The following is an 18107-nucleotide window of genomic DNA, read 5'->3' on the forward strand; positions in this document are numbered from 1 at the left end:
CAATTTCTAGGTGTCAGAAACTTTAACCATAAACCCACTGCCATCCAGTAGATTTCAACTCATAGCGACCCCATAGGGTTTCCAAGGCTGTAAATCTCTACGGAAGCAGACTGCCACTTCTTTCTCCCATGGAGCCTCTAATGGTTTTGAACCACTGACCTTTCAGTTAGCAGTTGATTGCTTTAACCACTGAGCCACCAGGGCTCCTTACTTTAACCATATTATCTCTATAATTCCCCAAACCCATTGCCATCAAGTTGATTCTGACTCATAGCAACCCTATAGTGCAGAGTAGAACTGCATCATAGGGTTTCCAAGGATGTAATCTTTACAGGAGCAGACTGCCACATCTTTCTCCTGTGGCATGGCTGATGGGTTCAAACCACCGACCTTTCCGTTAGCAGTCAAGTGCTTAACCACTGAGCAACCAGGGCTCCTTTAGAGTTCCCCACAACGCTGAAATCAGGTACTGTTACTTTCATTCTATAGATGAGGAAACAGAGACTCAGGGAAATTAAGTAAATCATCCAGGATAATTAAACAGCAACTTAGTGACAGAGCCAGGCTTCAAATCCAGATCTGTGTGAACCAAAATCCTCTGCTTTATTCACGAACAATGCCACATCTCTCATGATCAACAGTGACCTATCAGAGTGACCTCTCCAAATAGACCTATTAGAATCAACCAAGAGCTTCTGGGTATGAGCAGTCTTCCAAAATGTTCGCTCCAAGTGGCCCAGCCCTTTTATGGGAGAAGCAACACCAGAACAATGGCCACTGTAATGGACAGTGTATGTACCAAGCATCCATTTCCCCATTCTTGCTACCCAGTTGCTGGTCCAGTAGCCACTCCTTCTCTACGCAGCCCAAGTGCTTCTGGGGAATTTCCAGAAGTAAGTTAAGGATACTATAACTTTTGCCACCATGGGTTCAGGAATCCAGCTGCAATCCAGTCAGCAGGTGAAACTCTCCTGACCAAATAATTGGTTCAGGAGTGGGCGTGTGACTCAAAACAGGCCAAGGAGGCTTGAAGCAAGCTTTGCTGCAGGCTTCTGGAAAAGGGGTTTCCCGAGAGTCACCAGAATAGTTGTTCCCTTGTCCTCTGGGTATTGCAGGATGCAAATATGAGCATAAAGCTGCAGAAGCCAGCGCACAACCAGCCTGAGGAGTAAACTGACAGGGAGATACAAATAGCCTAGAGAATAAAGAAGAATGGAGTATGAGCCTTGATTGAACCATGCCTGATCTTCATCCTGCCGCTGGACTTTTTAAGTTATATGTGCCAATACATTCCACTCTATGGTTTATATCCAAAGTAGATTTTATGTTACTTGCCAACAAAAGCATCAGACTGACATAGCTTCCTTTGGTGACCAACTGCACCTCTGAAGACCCTGTCCTGTTCTCCGCCTCTCCCGCATGATGGCCTGAGTAGCTGCTGAGGGAATCTATCACCATCCTAGGGTATGCCTGTCACAGCTGGAGGGCAGAGTTCACACACAAGCTATTAGAGTTGAAAGAAAATTCAACCCTAGTTTCAAGTCTCTTTTAGGTGAGGAAAGAAGCAGGTTATGAGAAGTAATGAATCCCGGTGCCTGGGATTCCTCCACACTGTGGCACCTCAGCTTCCCACTGGACTGGCAAATGACCTCAGGAAACATTTACTTGGCACAGGTGAGCTTTTGGCCACCTATTCTGTGTCTGCCTCGCCTACTTACAGGTGCTCCTGGGCAGCCCACCCAGCTCTGTCCCTGGGGAACCTGCTCCCTACACCACAGTTAGCATTTCAGGGAAGGACCCAGAGGCCTCCATCTTCCCTCCTCATTCATCTTTCCCTTTCAAAATACCAGAAAGGTAGAATTACTCTTATTACATGTATTTTTGAAACACATGACTTTAAATCCTTTCATTTCCTGAGCCTTGCAGTATCCTCCCTGGAAATAGCTGGAGAGAAGCCCACCCCCAGTATTAGGGGATCCAGAGACAAGAGTCAGATGGAAGCTCACATACCAAATGTCTAAACATTTCAGTTATAATCAGACTAACAGACTATTTAAATGTGTTCGATCTGCTTACCTTGGCAAATACACTTTAATAAGACCTGGAAAACCAGACTTGAATTTGGAATTTTCAGATTCCTCAAAGTTCTGTGGCAGCATGTGGGGGTGTGAGGAGAGCGGGGCCGAGCCCCAGCCCAACCTCCCTTCTCTTTTCAGCCTCGTGCACCCACGTAGAAACCTAGCCTGCGCATCCAAGCTCCATGCTCAGCTCTACCAACAGCTTTTCTCTGGGCTTAGAGGTGAGCACAGGTCACACTCAGGAGGATTGCCATGGGGATCAGGGCCATTGGGTAAAGATTTGGGGGTCCTGGGTACCTGGAGCATGGTCTAGGAAGGCAGTGTGCAAGCTCTAGGTGGGCATGTCACCTTGGCCTCACAGACTCCTTGCCCTGTGGGGAGGATCATGGCCGGAGGAGAGCAGGGTGGTGCCCTCTAAGGCACCCAGGACAGAGGCCCTCCTGCGTAGGTCCAAGGGCAGTAGTGCATCTTTATCCAGTCGTGAAAAGCAAAACCAAACCAGTTGCCATTGAGTCAACTCCAGCTCATGGCAATTGCAATCCCACGTGTGTCAGAGTATACTACTCCATAGGATTTTCAAGGACTGGTTTTTTAGTAGTAGATCTCCAGGGCTTTCTTCCAAGATGCCTCTGGGTGGGCTTGAGCTGTTAACTGCCACCCAGGGACTCCCTCCAGGCCTAAACAAGGTCCTAACACAAGGCTGGGGTGGAGGTGGATTAACAAGACCAGGTTTTGCGACCTTCGGCAAGTGCCGCCACTCCTCCGGACTTCAGTTTTCTCCCTTGTCCCTGAGGGAGCTGGACTGCTTCCACATTCTAGAACCCTCTTTAGAGTCCAGGAAGCAGACTTGAATTCAGCCCCTGGCCCTGTCCAGCAGTGCTGGGACACTGGTCCCTACCCCTCAAGGAAGAGAGAGCCACAATGGGGAAATGAACTGCCTTTATTTTTTTGATTTCCCACCGGGGCCCCATTATGGTGGTGGTGGCTTTGCAGCATAGAAATAACATCTCCCACAATGTGCAGTCAAGGCCCAGGGAACTGGACTGGCCAACGTGACCACCTCTGGGGACACCACTCTTGGGCTGACACCCATCTGGGAAGACGCAGTCTACCCATAGACCAAACCACAAGCACAATGGCCTGCAGGCTCCTGCCTGCTGAGTCCCCAGGACCTCACTCTGTCTTAGGCACATTAGATAGCATTGCACCAAACCCAGAGTGCCCCTCCATCTGGTAACAAAAGGCACATCCCCATCACAGCCGTGGGGCACACTTCACCTTGGAGGCATCTTTCCCAAGCTAAGCTAAGCCCCACTTGGGAAAGATGATGGTGGCAGGCAGCTCATAGACAGGCAGGACTACGATCCTATAGAAAGTGAGGAGCTTGGGCACTCAGACATAAGGACAAGGCTATGGAAGGCGAAGACACAAAGGGAGGCCACAGTCACTCAGAAGAGTCAGCAGGAAGCAAGAGATGGTGCTCAGGACAGAAACAGTCTCTGCCTGCTTTGCATACTCAGCAAGGGCCCTAGATTAGGAAACGGACGTAGGCTCGGGGAGGCCGCACTCTGCTAAAAATCTTCTCAACAGGAAATGGACACGAGGGGCATTCACAAGGCAGAGGTCAAAATGAGGTCACAAGGTCAAGATGGTGCCAGGGGTGGTAAAACCACGAGCTGCCCCTTTGGGAAACATCCAGCAGAGGAACGCTACAGCTCTGCCATTGTCTCTATGGCCAGTGGCCCAGCCTGAGCCCCCACCCTCTGCCTGGGGGTGAGTGTGGGTTTGGTGGCCTTCTCAGTACTTTTTCACAGTTGAGTGTCCTCCTGAGGGTGCAATGTCCACATGAGGCTGTGCTGGGCGGTGGCCAACTGAGGGTCCCTCAGCAGGTCCGGAGCTGTGAGCCACACGGAAGGAGTCTGTCCATTCCCTGCTTTGTTGTTCTCTGGCCTCAGGAGGTCTGAGGGTGGGCTGCCCTGGGGGAGAATGCCAGCGTTTCCAGAGGTCAGAGGGCAGAGAGGCCTCACACCAGACCCCCAACAAGATGAGAACTAACTAAAACAGCCCCGCAGGGCCATGTGAGTCTAACAGTGCTAAGCCAAGGCCACGGCCGGGGTCAGCGACATTCTGGAAGAGGGAGGGCTTTCTAGCCAGCTCTTTGGCCAGTTGGTAGCTATGGGGAACTTTGCCAGGTTGGGCATGTAGAAGGTTTTCCAGTACTTTGGATTAAGACAGGATGCAGTGGTCCTGGGTTCTTCCAGTCAGACTGAGTTAAAAGCACATCTTAGCAGCAAGAGTTGTCTTTGTTTTTGTCGCACAAAGGTTGGTGGAAACTGGACCGGGACAGTGCGAGGTCGGTTCGATGAGGTGGAGAAGCTGCTGCTGTTCTGTGGGATGCAGCCCACCTTCTCCTTGCATCCCTCATGTGAAATAGCGACAGGGTGTGGAGTCGATGTAGCAGTATGGGGTGCACCGCAGGTCTCCATATGACCTGAGCGGAGGCAAAAACACCATCAGGGCATCACAGGGCAGCGGGCAGGAGAGCGTCTGCCCAGCCCCAAGGACAAAGCCACATTCTAAAAGCCCACCTCTGGTAACTTGTGGTCAAACCTCATCAAACAGTGGTCACTGCTGCCACCTTACCAAGGGCCAAGGGCTCTATAAAGACTGTTTTCACTCTCATGCGGGGGAAGGGGCTTGGGGAGTTGAGTCTAGGCCTCTGGGGTTTTTTCCTTGAGCTCCAGCTGAGGGCCCTGGGTAGAAGAGGAATTAGTAGCCCTGCTAATAACACAGCATCTACAAGAGAATCATCGCTTTTCAGCACTGTTCAATAAAACTTTCTGTAAAGATGCAAATGTTCTATATCTGTGTTGTTTAGTATGGTAGCCACTGTCCACATATGGCTACTGAGCATTTGAAATATGGCTAATACAACTGGGGATCTGAGTTTTTCATTTTATTTAGTTTGAATTAATTTTAATTTAATAACCACACATGGCTAGTGGCTATCATATTGGACAGCGCAAGTTGTAATACCTCTGTAAACCCAAATGATAATTCCATGGCAGTGTGTTAAACATTATACACACACTAAAGGCATCCCTCTGAGGCTTCTAGGGATTAGGCAGGTAACCACAGTGAGCCGGTGAGCCAGGCCCTACTCGGCCCTGTACTCCATGTCTGATTGTCCATACTCAGTTGTCTCCATGGAGCCATAAGCCAGCTCAGACCTTCTGCCAACTCTCTGGCAGTTGCCTGTAAGAGCCTTCCCTACTTCAGGGAGAGGCGCAGTGGATACATCTATGTAGGGGCCCCTGGCCAAGCCTAGATGATCTCGGGTAAGCATGGAGGGGAAGGGGGTAGGAGGATTGAGAAGGCTCCCTTGGAAGAGAGTGTGTAGAGGGAGTAATAGAGAGACGGGCGTGGTGTCTATTCTTAGCCTGGTCTCAAGGCCTGGGACCCAGCCTACAAGGGGAAAAGTGCCTGAAGCAAAAGTTGAGGAAATTAGACTCACAAGGGACTTACGAGACCGGAGGCGCCAGCAGGTCCACTCTAGAGCCAAGGTATGGGCAGGACATAAACTGGGGAGGAGCGGCAGCCTCCACATTTTCCCTAGAACATTATACAACTCTGGTTCTATGAGAATTGGGGGGAAGGTGACGCCATTTTGCGCTTTGAATGAAGTGCAGTAGGCGCCATTTTGAGCATGGAATCAGTGCCTCGCAGGGGCCAGCAGCTCTCAGCTGGCTTGGGAGACGTCAATATGGAAACCAGGACGCTAGAATACTTGTCCTGAGCCGTGTGAACACCCAACTGAGGACCCTCAGAAATAACTAAAGGGGTCCTTGAAGTGAGTACCAAGTTCCTGGGGGTTTCCTGGAGGGCCATGAGCCAGCAAAATTAGATATTAATGCTGATGTGGTCTCACTTGTGCCCAGAGGCCTGCTGGACAGGGTAGGGGGTGTTCTGGAGAATTCAGGTTACACAGGCATGTAGATTCTTTGAAATGCCCTGATATGTGTGTACCCTCCACTGGGCTCCCCTCCCAGGCCCACAGCCCAGGAGACTAATGCGGTCATAGTAACCACTGGGACGGGAGCTGCTCATCCAGGGGCAACAGCTGAGCTTAGAGACTGCCCATCCCTCTGTCCCAGGGTGGAGCTGATGATGGTGTCTGCCCTGGGCACCGCACCGACAAGCCGTGGTAGCATGCTGCTCCGAGAGGGTACATGGCGGTTATGTGCTCATTGTCTGTCCCCTCCATTGAACAGAAAACTCCCAGTGAGCAGAGGCCATGTCTTATTCATCATCATACCCTTTTTAGACATCACCACATCTAAAAAGCACCAGGAACATGAGAGACACTCAAAAGCATTTGTGAAGGCAAAAAGGAGGGGAAGGATGGAGGGAGGCAGGGAAAAAGGAGGGAGGGAGAAGTGTCCTTTGGCCCTGGTCATAAAAGTAGTGAGGCGGTTCCTACCCGGGGAGATAGGTCTCGCAGGTCAGGTAGCCAAAGTCAGATCCGTCACAGTCCTCCACGCCCTCATGCCGGTGACCGTCTCCACAGTAGGCCCGGTGACAGCCTGAGGGGACACATGGAAGTGCAGCCTGAGAAGGGGCTAGGGGACAGGCCTGCCTCAGCCTGCAAGGACTATGTGCCCAAAAGGCCCTCCCAGAGCACCACACCACTAGAAGGACTGCCCTCCACAAAGCTCAGACGCATCCAGGCACAGCCCTTAGACCCCCAGATCCTGCACTGATGGGTGATGGAACCAGAGGAAGGAGGCCGGGCTCCCGCCTGCCCTGCCACATATCACCAAGGGACCAGAAGCAGTCCACTTGCCCTCTCTGAGCCCCAGTGTTCTCTCTGCACACAGGGGCATGGCCCTGCCTCCCCTCCCAGGACCAGCGTGGGGGTCCCATGAAGTGAGGGCCAGGAGAGCATTGGGCGTAAGTAATGGCGCCTAGTGACTTCTGTCTGTGAAACAGAGAACTTCCAGGGTGGGTGACACAGGTGGGCCCAGCCTGTGGTCCTGGGGAGCCAGGTGCTCTTCAGTGGGGGCATGAGGGGAGGGTCTTGGGGTGTGAACCCCACCCTCATTGTTACAGGGCACAGAGACCCCATTAGTTCTTTCCTACTGAGTGACCAAGGGCAGAAGGGACTCCAGGCCACACCAGCATCCTAGGGATTGCCATCCCAGGAATTCCAAGGGCATCCGGGGAAGGTGCAGCCACATGGGAAGAGAATCAACAGCATGTGTCCTATCCCCACCCCTTGGGCACACATCCAGCATGCTGCATACTCATCCTTCCCTTGAGCTGCTTCTACACATCCACAGCCCTGAGCCTAAGCCTGGCTCCTATTAAAAAAAAAAAAACTTGTTGCCGTAGAGTTGATTCCAACTCATAGCAACCCTATAGGACAGAGTAGAACTGCCCCATAGGGTTTCCAAGGAGCATCTGGTAGATTCGAACTGCTGACATTTTGGTTAACAGCTGAGCTCTTAACCACTGCACTGTCAGGCTTCCATAGCAGGGGTTTAAAAACTAAGTCTTGAATGAATTCAACAAATGGATGCCAAATCCTTACTACACTCCAGACAACTCACAGATACATTATTAGCTCATGAAATCTCTAAAGATACTGAGCGGTCAGTACCATTGTACCCATTTTACAGTTGAGGCAAGTGAGGCTTGGAGCCATGAGTTGCCCTCCATCATCGCACTTACAGAATAGTGCCTCCTCTCTGAGTCCAAGGGTGGGTAGGTGGCTATCAGAGCCTACATTTGAACTCTGTCTGACTCTGAGACCTGCACTTTCCACCTCACCTCGTGCCATTGTCACTTGATTCAAAATAAAGAAAAATGCAAGCCCTCGAGCGCCATGCCTCTGCTTGTCTGTCCTGTAACATCCCATAAACCTGAAGGCAACGGTGTCTGGACCAGCTGTTGTCATCAGAAGGGCTTTGCTCCTAGAGCTACAACTGGTAAAAGTAAGTCCTAATTCAAATTCTAGGCCCTTCCTTTTGCATACAACAGCATCCCTTTCACCAATCCATACAACATAGCCACAGCTTTTTGAGCTGGGGATGTGAGTTTTGCCAAGTAAAGAAGAAGTAGGATTGGGAGAAAAGGGAAGGCCTTCCTGGTGGCTCTACTCTTTGGGATAAGGCAGGCCTCTCTGGGGGCAAGATCCTTGACACCCACCCTTATCATGAGCTTGGGTGGTGGAAGGAGTTAACATTTGGCCTGAATTGCAGGGGTGGAAGACCTGCACAGCAGACCAGGTACACTCCCTTGGGCTCCTGAACTGTCTGAAATCACCACAGCTGGTGTCCAGGGCTTCCCTCGACCCCCAACCCCATGACTGTCCAGGCTTCAGGCCCTCCAAGGCTGGTCCCCACTCACTGATGCAGGCGTCGCCCATATCGTCGTTACCGTCGTCACACTCCTCCCCAGGCTGCAGGACCCCGTCCCCACAGGTGCCACGGTGGTCTACAGTGTAATCCACAGGGTAGAAAGGGGTCAACTGGCCAAAGAAACACACAACAGTTACCGGGGAATGGCACGTCCGGGTAGCCGCAAAGCCGGGCAGGCCATTGGCTCTGAGAACAGATGCTTTGGGTTCAGGGGGACACTACTGGAGCATCCCTTGGCTTTCTGAGGCTGCTTCAGAACTGCTCCTCTGGGTTGGGAAAAATACTTCCTTCCAGTTGCCCAGAGCTCTGTAGATGGGAGGAACGCTGGGACAGATCAAGATGGCAGCCTGGCAGTTTGGGGATGTAGAGACAGTTTAGATCCTTAGGTGTGGGCCTTCCTTACCTAGAGGCTCAGAAAGGAGGCGCTCTCTTGAGAGAGTTGCTCAGAAAAAGTGTGAAGGAGGATGCTTAGTTCTTTCGTGGAAACATGCAGCAGAAAACTCCGCCCCCAGGCCTAACTGTTTAGCTTTCCCTTTACTTTAATGGATGTGTCCCTTTCTTGGATGGGGAGGTGTGGGGAAGGTCCTGAGGTGTCCTTGGGGTACCTGGATGGGGAGCCAGCCAAGGCTGTCCTTGAAGTACAGAGATCTCTGGTCTCTGCGGAAGGCAATGGCATTTTGGGTGTTCAGCCTCTCAAGCTCCTCCTGATTGTTGACCACAAAAATCTGCCAAAGAACATACTGGTGAGGATTCCAGAAAACACTTCTAGAAAAGATAGAGAGAAAGCTGGAGAAGAAAACAGAAACTCTATTCTTGGGCTGGTTAACAGTGGGGAGAAGGGGGATTTGCACGTTATACTTTAGGGTTCCTCCTGAAGTGGGGAGAAACATCTTGATTCCCACACCTTCTCAATCCAGTTCCTAATATCTGAGTTTGATACAAAAAATGTCTGCTGTGATTTAAAATTTTTAAATATTTTAAGTGTTCCCAAGACTTAATAAATAAAAAGGTGATGTCATCTAATCAAGTAATTCAACATCTGGAAATGATTGTAACAAATTCTTACACTCAAAGATATTCATTGCAGTGTTATTTATATTAATGAAAATCTTGGGAGCACCCTATAAATATTCAACAGCAAGGCACTATGGACTATGCATCCATTCAAATGATGTTTATGATGAATTGATGTCCAGGATTTACTTCAAAATAAGCCAAGAGAGGGTGGGCAGTAGTGAATACATATAAAGAGAAAACAAGGAAACAAGATTAGCTAGCCATGAGTTGATCATGTTAGGTGAAGAGGACATAGAGGCTCATTACACTATTTGCTCTGCTTTTGTATTTATTAGAAACTTTCTTTAATAACAAGTTTAAAATGATATTTACAGAGTGTAGAAATATGACAGAATTTCAACGGAGACAACAAGGGTACAACATTTTTATACAATATAATCTTAACCATGTAAAAATTATTCTTTAAAAAGTCAAAGAAAATACCCCTAAAATGGACCTAAAACCAAACGGACAATTTTATTTTCTTTTTTTGATTTTCTGATTTCCTATAACGAGTGTGTACCCAGTATAACGAGGGAAAATTAATTTTACCAAGAAGCATTTACAAAGCCACAAGAGGATCAGGTGGTAGGTCCTTACTGATAACCACCTCAGATTTCACCAGAAGAGCCTTACCACAGGAACTCGCCGGGAACTGGGCCCATACACGGATTCCCCGTAGGAAGGGTTATTCACATTCATGGGGGGTCCACACAGACATCTTCCTGGAGGCCCGGGGAATCCTCTTTCCCCTTTGGGTCCCATTATAAGTTGTCCTAGGAAGCAACAGACTGCTTTGTTACTAGAGCCAAGGAATAGAAAACCAAATAGCCCAAGGAGACGTGAGCAACTTCCCAACAGAAAAATGGTTAAAATCCATCTATTTCAGAGTAAGCCTGGAGGACAGAGGTTCAAAGAAATGCTTTTGATCCAAGACAGGGAGCAAATTCTCTGTGGGTCAATTAATGCTGAGTGGGTTGCATAATAATTCCCAGGCCTCATTCTCCCTTACCTCTAGTTTAGAGACTAGATGGATAGATATTTCACTTTCTAGACTCCCTTGCAGCTAGAGGTGACCACGTACCACAGTTCTGGCAAATGTGAGGTCTGCAGTGGGGAAAGGGTAGCCATTTGGGGAAGTTTTTCTTGAGAAGGAGAGAAACATGCTGATGGGAGACATAGCTTCCTACTCCTTTGAGTCTTAAAGACAAACGATATCTGGTGTGGCAGCAGCCAGATTGCAACCATGAAGCCACAAGTATGAGAACAGAAGCAAATATGCAGGAAAGACAAGGGCCCTGGGATGCTGACAGTGACGCTTAGAGGCTGAACCAAAGGCAGCTAATGTCACCTCTGGTCTTCCTTGTTATATGAGAAAAACAATTCTCTGTTTGTTTAGACCACTATTAACAGGGGCTTCTTGTATATGAACACATTGCTGAGTGATAACTTTTATTGTGTTTCATACATTTTATTTTGTTCTTCTTATATACAGGACTTCACAGAGGAATTTCTGGGTGTGGGTTTGTTTCGTTTCTTTTGGAAATTGGAAATTTCTTGGAAATTTACTTCCTGCAATGTAGGAGACCCTCTAGAGTTATAGTTCTCACCCTGGCTTTTAAAGCCCAGATACCCAGGCCATGTCCCCGACCAATTCCATTAGGATTTTTGGGAATAGGTCACAGGCATCCATATTTTTTAAAGCTCTCAAGATGATTCCAATGTGCACCAAGTTTGACAGCCACTGGTCTGGGGAAGCAATCTTTCCATGGGCCACTCCCACTCAAGTTGTCCACCCCTTCACCCTACACCGCCCATCACCAGTACCTCCTAACTCCCTTCTGATCTGGGTTTAAACATCACTTCCGCAGGGAGGACTTTTGGGGTTCTAACACTGCCATGCTCATCTTAGGAACAATTTCATAGTTCTCTATGCCTTTTCTTCACAGCACTAATCTGTTTGTAACTCTACATATTGTGAGATTATCTGATCAAGGTCTATCTCCCCTGGTAAAATGTAAGTTCCATGAGGGCAGGGCTTGTGTCTGTTTTCACTTACCACTGCTTGACACATAGCAGGGGCACAGTACGTGTTTGATGATTGAATGAATGAATGCAGACTAACTGGAGAGACAAGGTCTGTGGAAAAGTCTAGTAGTCACCCTCTGATCAGTAGAAAAGCACTAGAGCAAGAACCATCCAACAGAAAGAGAAGAAGAGATGGATACTGCAAAAGGAAACAAATAAGTACCCCCTTCCTCGGAAAATGAGGGGACTTGGAAGATGAGCCTGTCATTGGTTTCAGAAGAAGCAAGGCAGGTCGTATGGCATCTGGGGCATCTAGCAACTGGGGACACCATATGGAAATCCCTGAAGGGCATGAAATAACATGACCCCAGGGGAGAGGTCTGGTCAGGACCTAGGGAAGCATCTGCAGCTGGAGAAGGAGATCCCAACGGAGAGGCCCCATACCCTGAGGCCTCCCAAGCTGGTTGACGGATGCATCCAAAATCAGAAATGCTGCAGGCATGAGGAGGAGGGAGGTTTGCCACCTTCTCAAACCAAATTATAGTTGTTTCTTCTAACCAAAAATATGAATACAATTCTGTGGAAAGAGTTCCAGTCTTGTGCTTCTGATATCTTCAGAAGAGCCTAGGGAGATGGAGATGCCTGGGAATATTCCAGGTAATTAGCACCTGGGGAAATCCAGGTAACCAACGAAGTGAGAGCAGCATTGGAGCAGCCTTCCAGAAGGTTCTGTGGCCACAACTCCTCCACCAGAACCATGGCCTCAGAGAGATTCAGGAGTTTGTCTGGCATGATCCAGTAAATTAGCAGTGAGGCTGAGAACTCATGTTTGACTTAACACTATACCATTCAAAAGGCAAACGTCCAAGAATACGGATGCTCTCAGGAAGCTGGTAATTCCCAGGTACCACTCTGATTCACTTATACCCAGTCTGGGTACAGGAAGGACTCAGCTAAATTTGTAATTTGATTACTGCAAATTAAATCCCAAAGGCATTTTGCCTTTATCCTCTGCTGCAGCCCTTCTTTCCCTATAACCTAGGTTATTAAACAGCTCCCTCCCTCCACCTCCCGCAGCACCACCCAGCTCCAGCACTAGGCACCAGAACCACGGTGGTCTCTGACAGGATGTGGCAGTGAGCCTGCTTCCTGCCACCACTGCCACTTCCCTGCCGCTTCCTCCCAGCTGTTGGAGGGCATCGTTACCCCTGCCTGTTTCTTGCCAGGCTGTACTAAAGGGCACCACCACCTGAGCTTGCCCACCAAGGCCTCACTGAGCTTGTCCCAGGGACCTGGCCCCCTCTCCACCCTGCAGCCAGCTAGCTCGGCTCTCCTTCTATCCCCAGGGAGCCTCCACTTGCCTTTGGCTGCAGGTGGGTGCGGTCAGGAAAGGGGAGTCTGAGGAGCCTGGATACCACTCTGCAGTCAGCCCCCACTTCTGCTCAGCTCCTGCAGGGTCTGCGTGGCCAAGGGGAAGATCTCAGGTCGGGGCGTCACAGATGGATTCTGGACCAAGTGTGACTGCCATTCAGCTCTGTGATGTCTTTGAGACTCAAGGTTCTTTTCCATTAAGGAAGGGTTGGACAAGACCAGGGAGTTTAACCTGTGGTCTACAGACCTGAGACTATACCAAGATGGACTTGAGGTGGGGGTTCTGGAACTCTGTGAAATAGGGTGCGGGGTCTTGGGTATAAACCAAACCAGTAGCCATCAAGTTGACTCTGACTCATGGAGACCCCATGTGTGTCAGGGTACAACTGTCCTCCACAGGGTTTTCAATGGCTGGTTTTTCAGAAGTAGATCACCAGGGCTTTCTTCTGAGGATCCTCTAGGTAGACTTGAACTTCCAACCTTTCAGTTAGCAGCCAAACTCATTAACTCTTTGCACTACCCTGGGACAGGATCTTGGGTGTAGGTATATGTATTTTTCCCCTGGGAGGGTTTGGGACTTTTATCAGATTCTCAGGAATCTCTTTCGGGGCCTGTTTCAACTCTGGATGATTATCTGATGACTGATCACAGGGAAGGTCTCTTTTAAACTCCTTCTCCTCCACCCCCAACACCCTCCCCTACTTTGAAACCTTTCCAAAGAGCAGGATTATTGCCCAGTTTTGCCTCTTTCCCCACTCCTCAGGCCCCTCACTCAGGGAGGATCTTCAGAAAGGAAGTGACCCAAAGAAGGCACAGGGAGGGGACATCAGTCCAAAGAGATGGCCACATTTTGCTTGGCTGCTCTGGCAATACCCAGCTCGGACAGGCACTGTGAGCCAAGGCAGCCCTTGTCCATGAGCGCCTGCCAGGTGCCTTGGGGCATGTGGAGCTGACTTAGCCACCAGCCCTGCCCTCAAAGAGCTTGGCATCTGGCAGGGAGATGAAACACCTGCAGACATAGTTACTCATGGAGAGGCCATAAGAGAGATGCAATGTGTGACTGGGGTTCAGGGAGGGAGGCCTGTTCGTTAGGGGCACAAGGAAGGCCTTATTGATAAGGATGCCATTTCAGGCCAAAGGCATAGCACAGCCACGTGGACCCAGAGAGATGGTGGGAAGATGCTCCAGCTTGGTAGAGGCATGGGTGTCCACTGGGGGCAGTGGGCAGTGAGACTGGGTTGTGACAGGGGATGAGAGAGGGGGGAAAGAGTAGAGGGAGGGAAGGAGGGAGTAGGAAGGTAGGTAGGTGAAGGGGTTAGGGGGAAGAGGAGGTGGGTACACTGGCTGGATGAGGAGGATCCAAAAGGCCAAGGAGAGAAAATAGGATGATGCTGGGCCTGCTAAACAGATGAGGTTCAATATGCTGGAGAGGGGCAAGAAAAAAACCGGGGACATCTGAGTAAGCTGCTGATGTTCCCCCGGGCCCCACCCTTCTCACCCAACCCCAAGCTCCAGGAGGGAACCAGAATCCAAGTCAGATGAGGACACCAGGGCGGCCTTCACAAATAAGCACAGGAAGACCGTTAAGGTTTCAATTTGCTAAAGATCTTTCTATGCATCTACCCCACAGTGTGCTCCCTGATTACTCAGTTTTGTGAGCCCCTAAGCACTCCATGGGCCAAGAGAGCCCCCCTGCCAAAGGCAAAACCCAGCTTCAAGCCACTATCTCAGTCACTGGCTTCAGCAGCTCAAGATCATGGGGCTCCAGGGAACATTATGTTTGTCAGAGCCTTGGAGGATGAGGACAAGCTGGAAGGACCCCCATCTGGATCATCCAGCCAAGTCTCACAAACTGATTATCGGTGTGGACATATGGCCTAGATTGCATCACAAAGGCAATTCCCTTACCAAAATGGGAATACGTGTGGCAAGATAACTTACATACTAATGTTTGTTCTCTCTGTGTTTCCTCCTCCCTCAGTTTCAAGGAGGTAGACAGACTTTGTGCTTTCTTGACTTTACAGAAAATAGGTACTATTGGAAGATGACCTTGCCTTTCTGCCTGTTCTCAGAAGGGCAAAGGGCTGCTGGTGTCTGAGGAACATGAGGAGGGAGGGGGCTGGAGGATGGAACAGGGAGAGAGTCCCCCAGACATGGAGAAGAGTTCTTCAAGTAACAGGGACCTTTTGTATCCTGGGGAAGGAACAAGGTCTCAGAAGGAATGGTTGCGGGGTGCTGCTGGGGAGGTCAAATCATGGGAACCAGTGTTCCCAGCCTTGGAAATGTTCTAGAATCCAAGCATGGCATGAGGACTGTAGTTTCCAGATATCCAGGACCACATGGATTTGAGCAACAGGCATTTCAAAGGTAAATAGGATGGACCAAAGGCTGAGGGACCTCCCTAGATGTTTTCTCTCATAATTCCTCAGGCTGTTTGCTCAATCCTTTTGTGGCAGTTGAAGGAGTGGAAAGAGCCCCAGCAGTGCCTGAGATTGCATTTTCCTGGCATCCTGGCACATTGGAGTCTCTCAGAATCAACTTTAATTTGGTTTAAAGGATCTAAAACAACGACATTTCATGCCCATCCCATGATGTGTTTATAAATACATTCCTATAAACTTCGAAAAAAGTGCACTGTGGAATTTTTAAAATGTCTTCATTTTCTTAAGAAAAAAGCTGGAATAATATTAGTTTTGATTCCTTTTGCATAACTGAAAACAAACAAAAAGAAACTGTGCACAGTAATTAACTACTCTTCTTTAACCTGAAATACTGTGTTTACATGGATGACGTATAAAGGCCTTCCTTTGAGCTGACAAGGAAACAAAATAAAAAAAGGGCTTAAAATCTACCCAGCTGCGTTCGAGCCCTTATGTGTGTCAGAGTAGAAATGCACTCCATAGGGTTTGCAATGGCCAATTTTCAGAAGTAGGTTGTAGGCGTAAGTGGAGTATAACTACGCCGTCTACAAGTGGTAGGCTTTTGATTTTTTTCTCTCTTTTTCTAAAATTTCGTTTTTGTGATTTCTTTCTATAGTCAATGCAAATAAAGACTTTCATCATACTTTATGATTGATAGATTGACAGAAAGTAAGATAGAACAATCTGCAACGTCATCATTAGTTCTAGGTTTGAGAGAATTGCTGGAGTCATGAAACATGCCTTTCTAGAAAAAAGTGTGAGTTGATGAAACATGTGCCTGTTATTTTTCACTTAAACTATAAATGACACCACCAAACGCAATTTTTTTCTTTTCCCCTCCTCTACATGTTCTCCAAAATGCTGAAGCAAAGCCAGAATGGTGTTTATCTCTCTTGTGTAAAAGTTAAATGAGCCAAATTGTGCAGAAATTATTGAGGAATTTAAGTGCCTCTGGCGGTTTCTAACTCTAAGCACAAGGCAGAGCTCTGTTCGCATCTCCTTGTGCCTTCTCTGGGGAGACTGGCCAGGAGGGTGACACTCTAGGTCACTCTTACCTGTGGCTGGAGGGCCCGGAGGTCCTGGGGGGCCTGGAGGGCCAGGTGGACCAGAAGGTCCAGGCTTGCCTGGAGGGCCCGTAACTCCACTATCTCCCTTCTGGCCCTGATGGAGAAAAAGGCAGAGCCTGTTACAATAGTCATGAGATGGAAAACTTCCTTCTCATTTTGTCTCTAAATCAGGGGCCGCTTTGCACCTTGCAGCCCTGAGGTCTTGACCACCAAGCTCCTAAAAAGCTCAGAGAAAATGACATTGGAGATAACGATAGTTGACTGTAAGTTTGCAGACCTTACCTCTTGCTCTGTTCTAGAAGCATAGAGCATAACAGCTGAAAGGAGCCAATCCACTCCGCCCTCCCATCCCTCCGGCAGATGAGGAAACAGGCTCAAAAAGAAGTGAGGATTTACTCAGGTCACCGAGCATCAAGGTGGCAGAGCAGAGCTTGGAACTCAGGCTTCTGCCTACTCGTCAGGACCATTTCTATTTCACTACGAGGGCAGTTTCCACTTATTGGCCTCTCCTTGCTCCCAGGATAAAGACACAGCTCCTGGCTTCAGCCCACGAAGTTCTGCATGGCTGAGCTTTCCGGTCTCTTCCAGCCTCCCTCGCCCTCCTCTCTGGGCTCCAGCCACATCATCTTTTTGGTCTTCAAGAGCACCATGCCTCTTACCCCTTCCTCAAGACTCTTCCTTCTGCCCAGTTAACCCCACCCATCCTTCAGCTCTCAGCTCAGACGTCGCTGCCTCCGTGATGCTTTCTCTGACCTCTCCAGACTAAGTTGGTTCTCCCCATCACAGACTTTCGTAACTGCCCTTTTCCTTCACCTCACTTATCCCAAATCATAGCTTTATAATTATTTGTGTGGTCATTTCACCCTCCTTTCCCCATGAGACATAAGTTCCATGCAGGCTAAAATCTGTCTTGCTCACCTCCCTTCCCCAGATCAAACGAGGGAGGGAGAAAAAGCTGAAAACAAAGGGGAGGCAGCTTTGTTGAAACATAAATCAAGGAATCTGAAGGTTCACTTGGGTCATGTGACCCTGCGTAACTGACGTCATCTCTTTGTGCCTTAGGTTTCTCATCTGTCAAATGAGGCTAGTAAATATACATTCCACGCAGAATTGTTGTGAGGCTAAGAAAAACATCGGAGGTGGAGAAGTGCTTTGCACAGAATGAAGGGTTCTGTGGGGCAAGAGGATCATCCCAGTGACAGGCTTGGTTCCATCTTTTTCATGCTTTTCAAGAAGCCCCAGTTTCTTGAGGAGAGGCATATCTGCAGCTACAGCCATTCCACATGGGGTGTCCTCTCAGCTGTATTAAGAACCACTATCAGCCTCTTGGCATCCTTCTTAAGGCTGTCTTTGGGAGAGACCCTAGAAACTGAGGCTGAGTGTACTCTGTAGCTTCTTCCCCTGAATAATTTGCTAATTGTCCACTCTTGCCCCATGTCTAGCCAGGGTAATGATTGATGCCGACATCTTTGGCCTGGATCCGCTTTCTACACTTGTGCTTTGGCATGCTTGCCCACCTGGCGAAGCACAATCTTCCTTGAGTCTGGGAAGCAGGTGTGCTGGGGACTCCTTTCCAATCTCAGCAGTGACATGTGACCTGCTGCCTTGTCAACATGGCCCTGGGGGCCCTCTCATCCATGTCCAAGGAGCTCTTAAACCTTAATATGG

At 49.0% G+C, this 18107-nt stretch overlaps 1 protein-coding gene across 2 annotated transcripts in view; it reads right to left on the reverse strand.

Moving 5' to 3' along the window:
• Positions 1-1016: 1016 nt before the first annotated feature.
• The window catches only part of COLQ (collagen like tail subunit of asymmetric acetylcholinesterase), an 80860-nt gene continuing 63769 nt past the window's right edge, over positions 1017-18107 (reverse strand). For both annotated transcript variants that reach the window (XM_004385265.2, XM_004385264.2), the window contains 6 exons: positions 16428-16533; positions 10190-10329; positions 9103-9222; positions 8487-8607; positions 6559-6661; positions 1017-4569 (listed from right to left, as the gene is read on the reverse strand). In XM_004385265.2, coding sequence (XP_004385322.1) covers positions 4500-4569; positions 6559-6661; positions 8487-8607; positions 9103-9222; positions 10190-10329; positions 16428-16533 — 660 coding nt within the window. In that variant the 3' untranslated portion in view covers positions 1017-4499. The remainder of the gene's footprint in view (positions 4570-6558; positions 6662-8486; positions 8608-9102; positions 9223-10189; positions 10330-16427; positions 16534-18107) is intronic.

The sequence above is a fragment of the Trichechus manatus genome, unplaced genomic scaffold, assembly GCF_000243295.1.
Source record: "Trichechus manatus latirostris isolate Lorelei unplaced genomic scaffold, TriManLat1.0 scaffold00136, whole genome shotgun sequence".
NCBI classification, from domain to species: domain Eukaryota; kingdom Metazoa; phylum Chordata; class Mammalia; order Sirenia; family Trichechidae; genus Trichechus; species Trichechus manatus.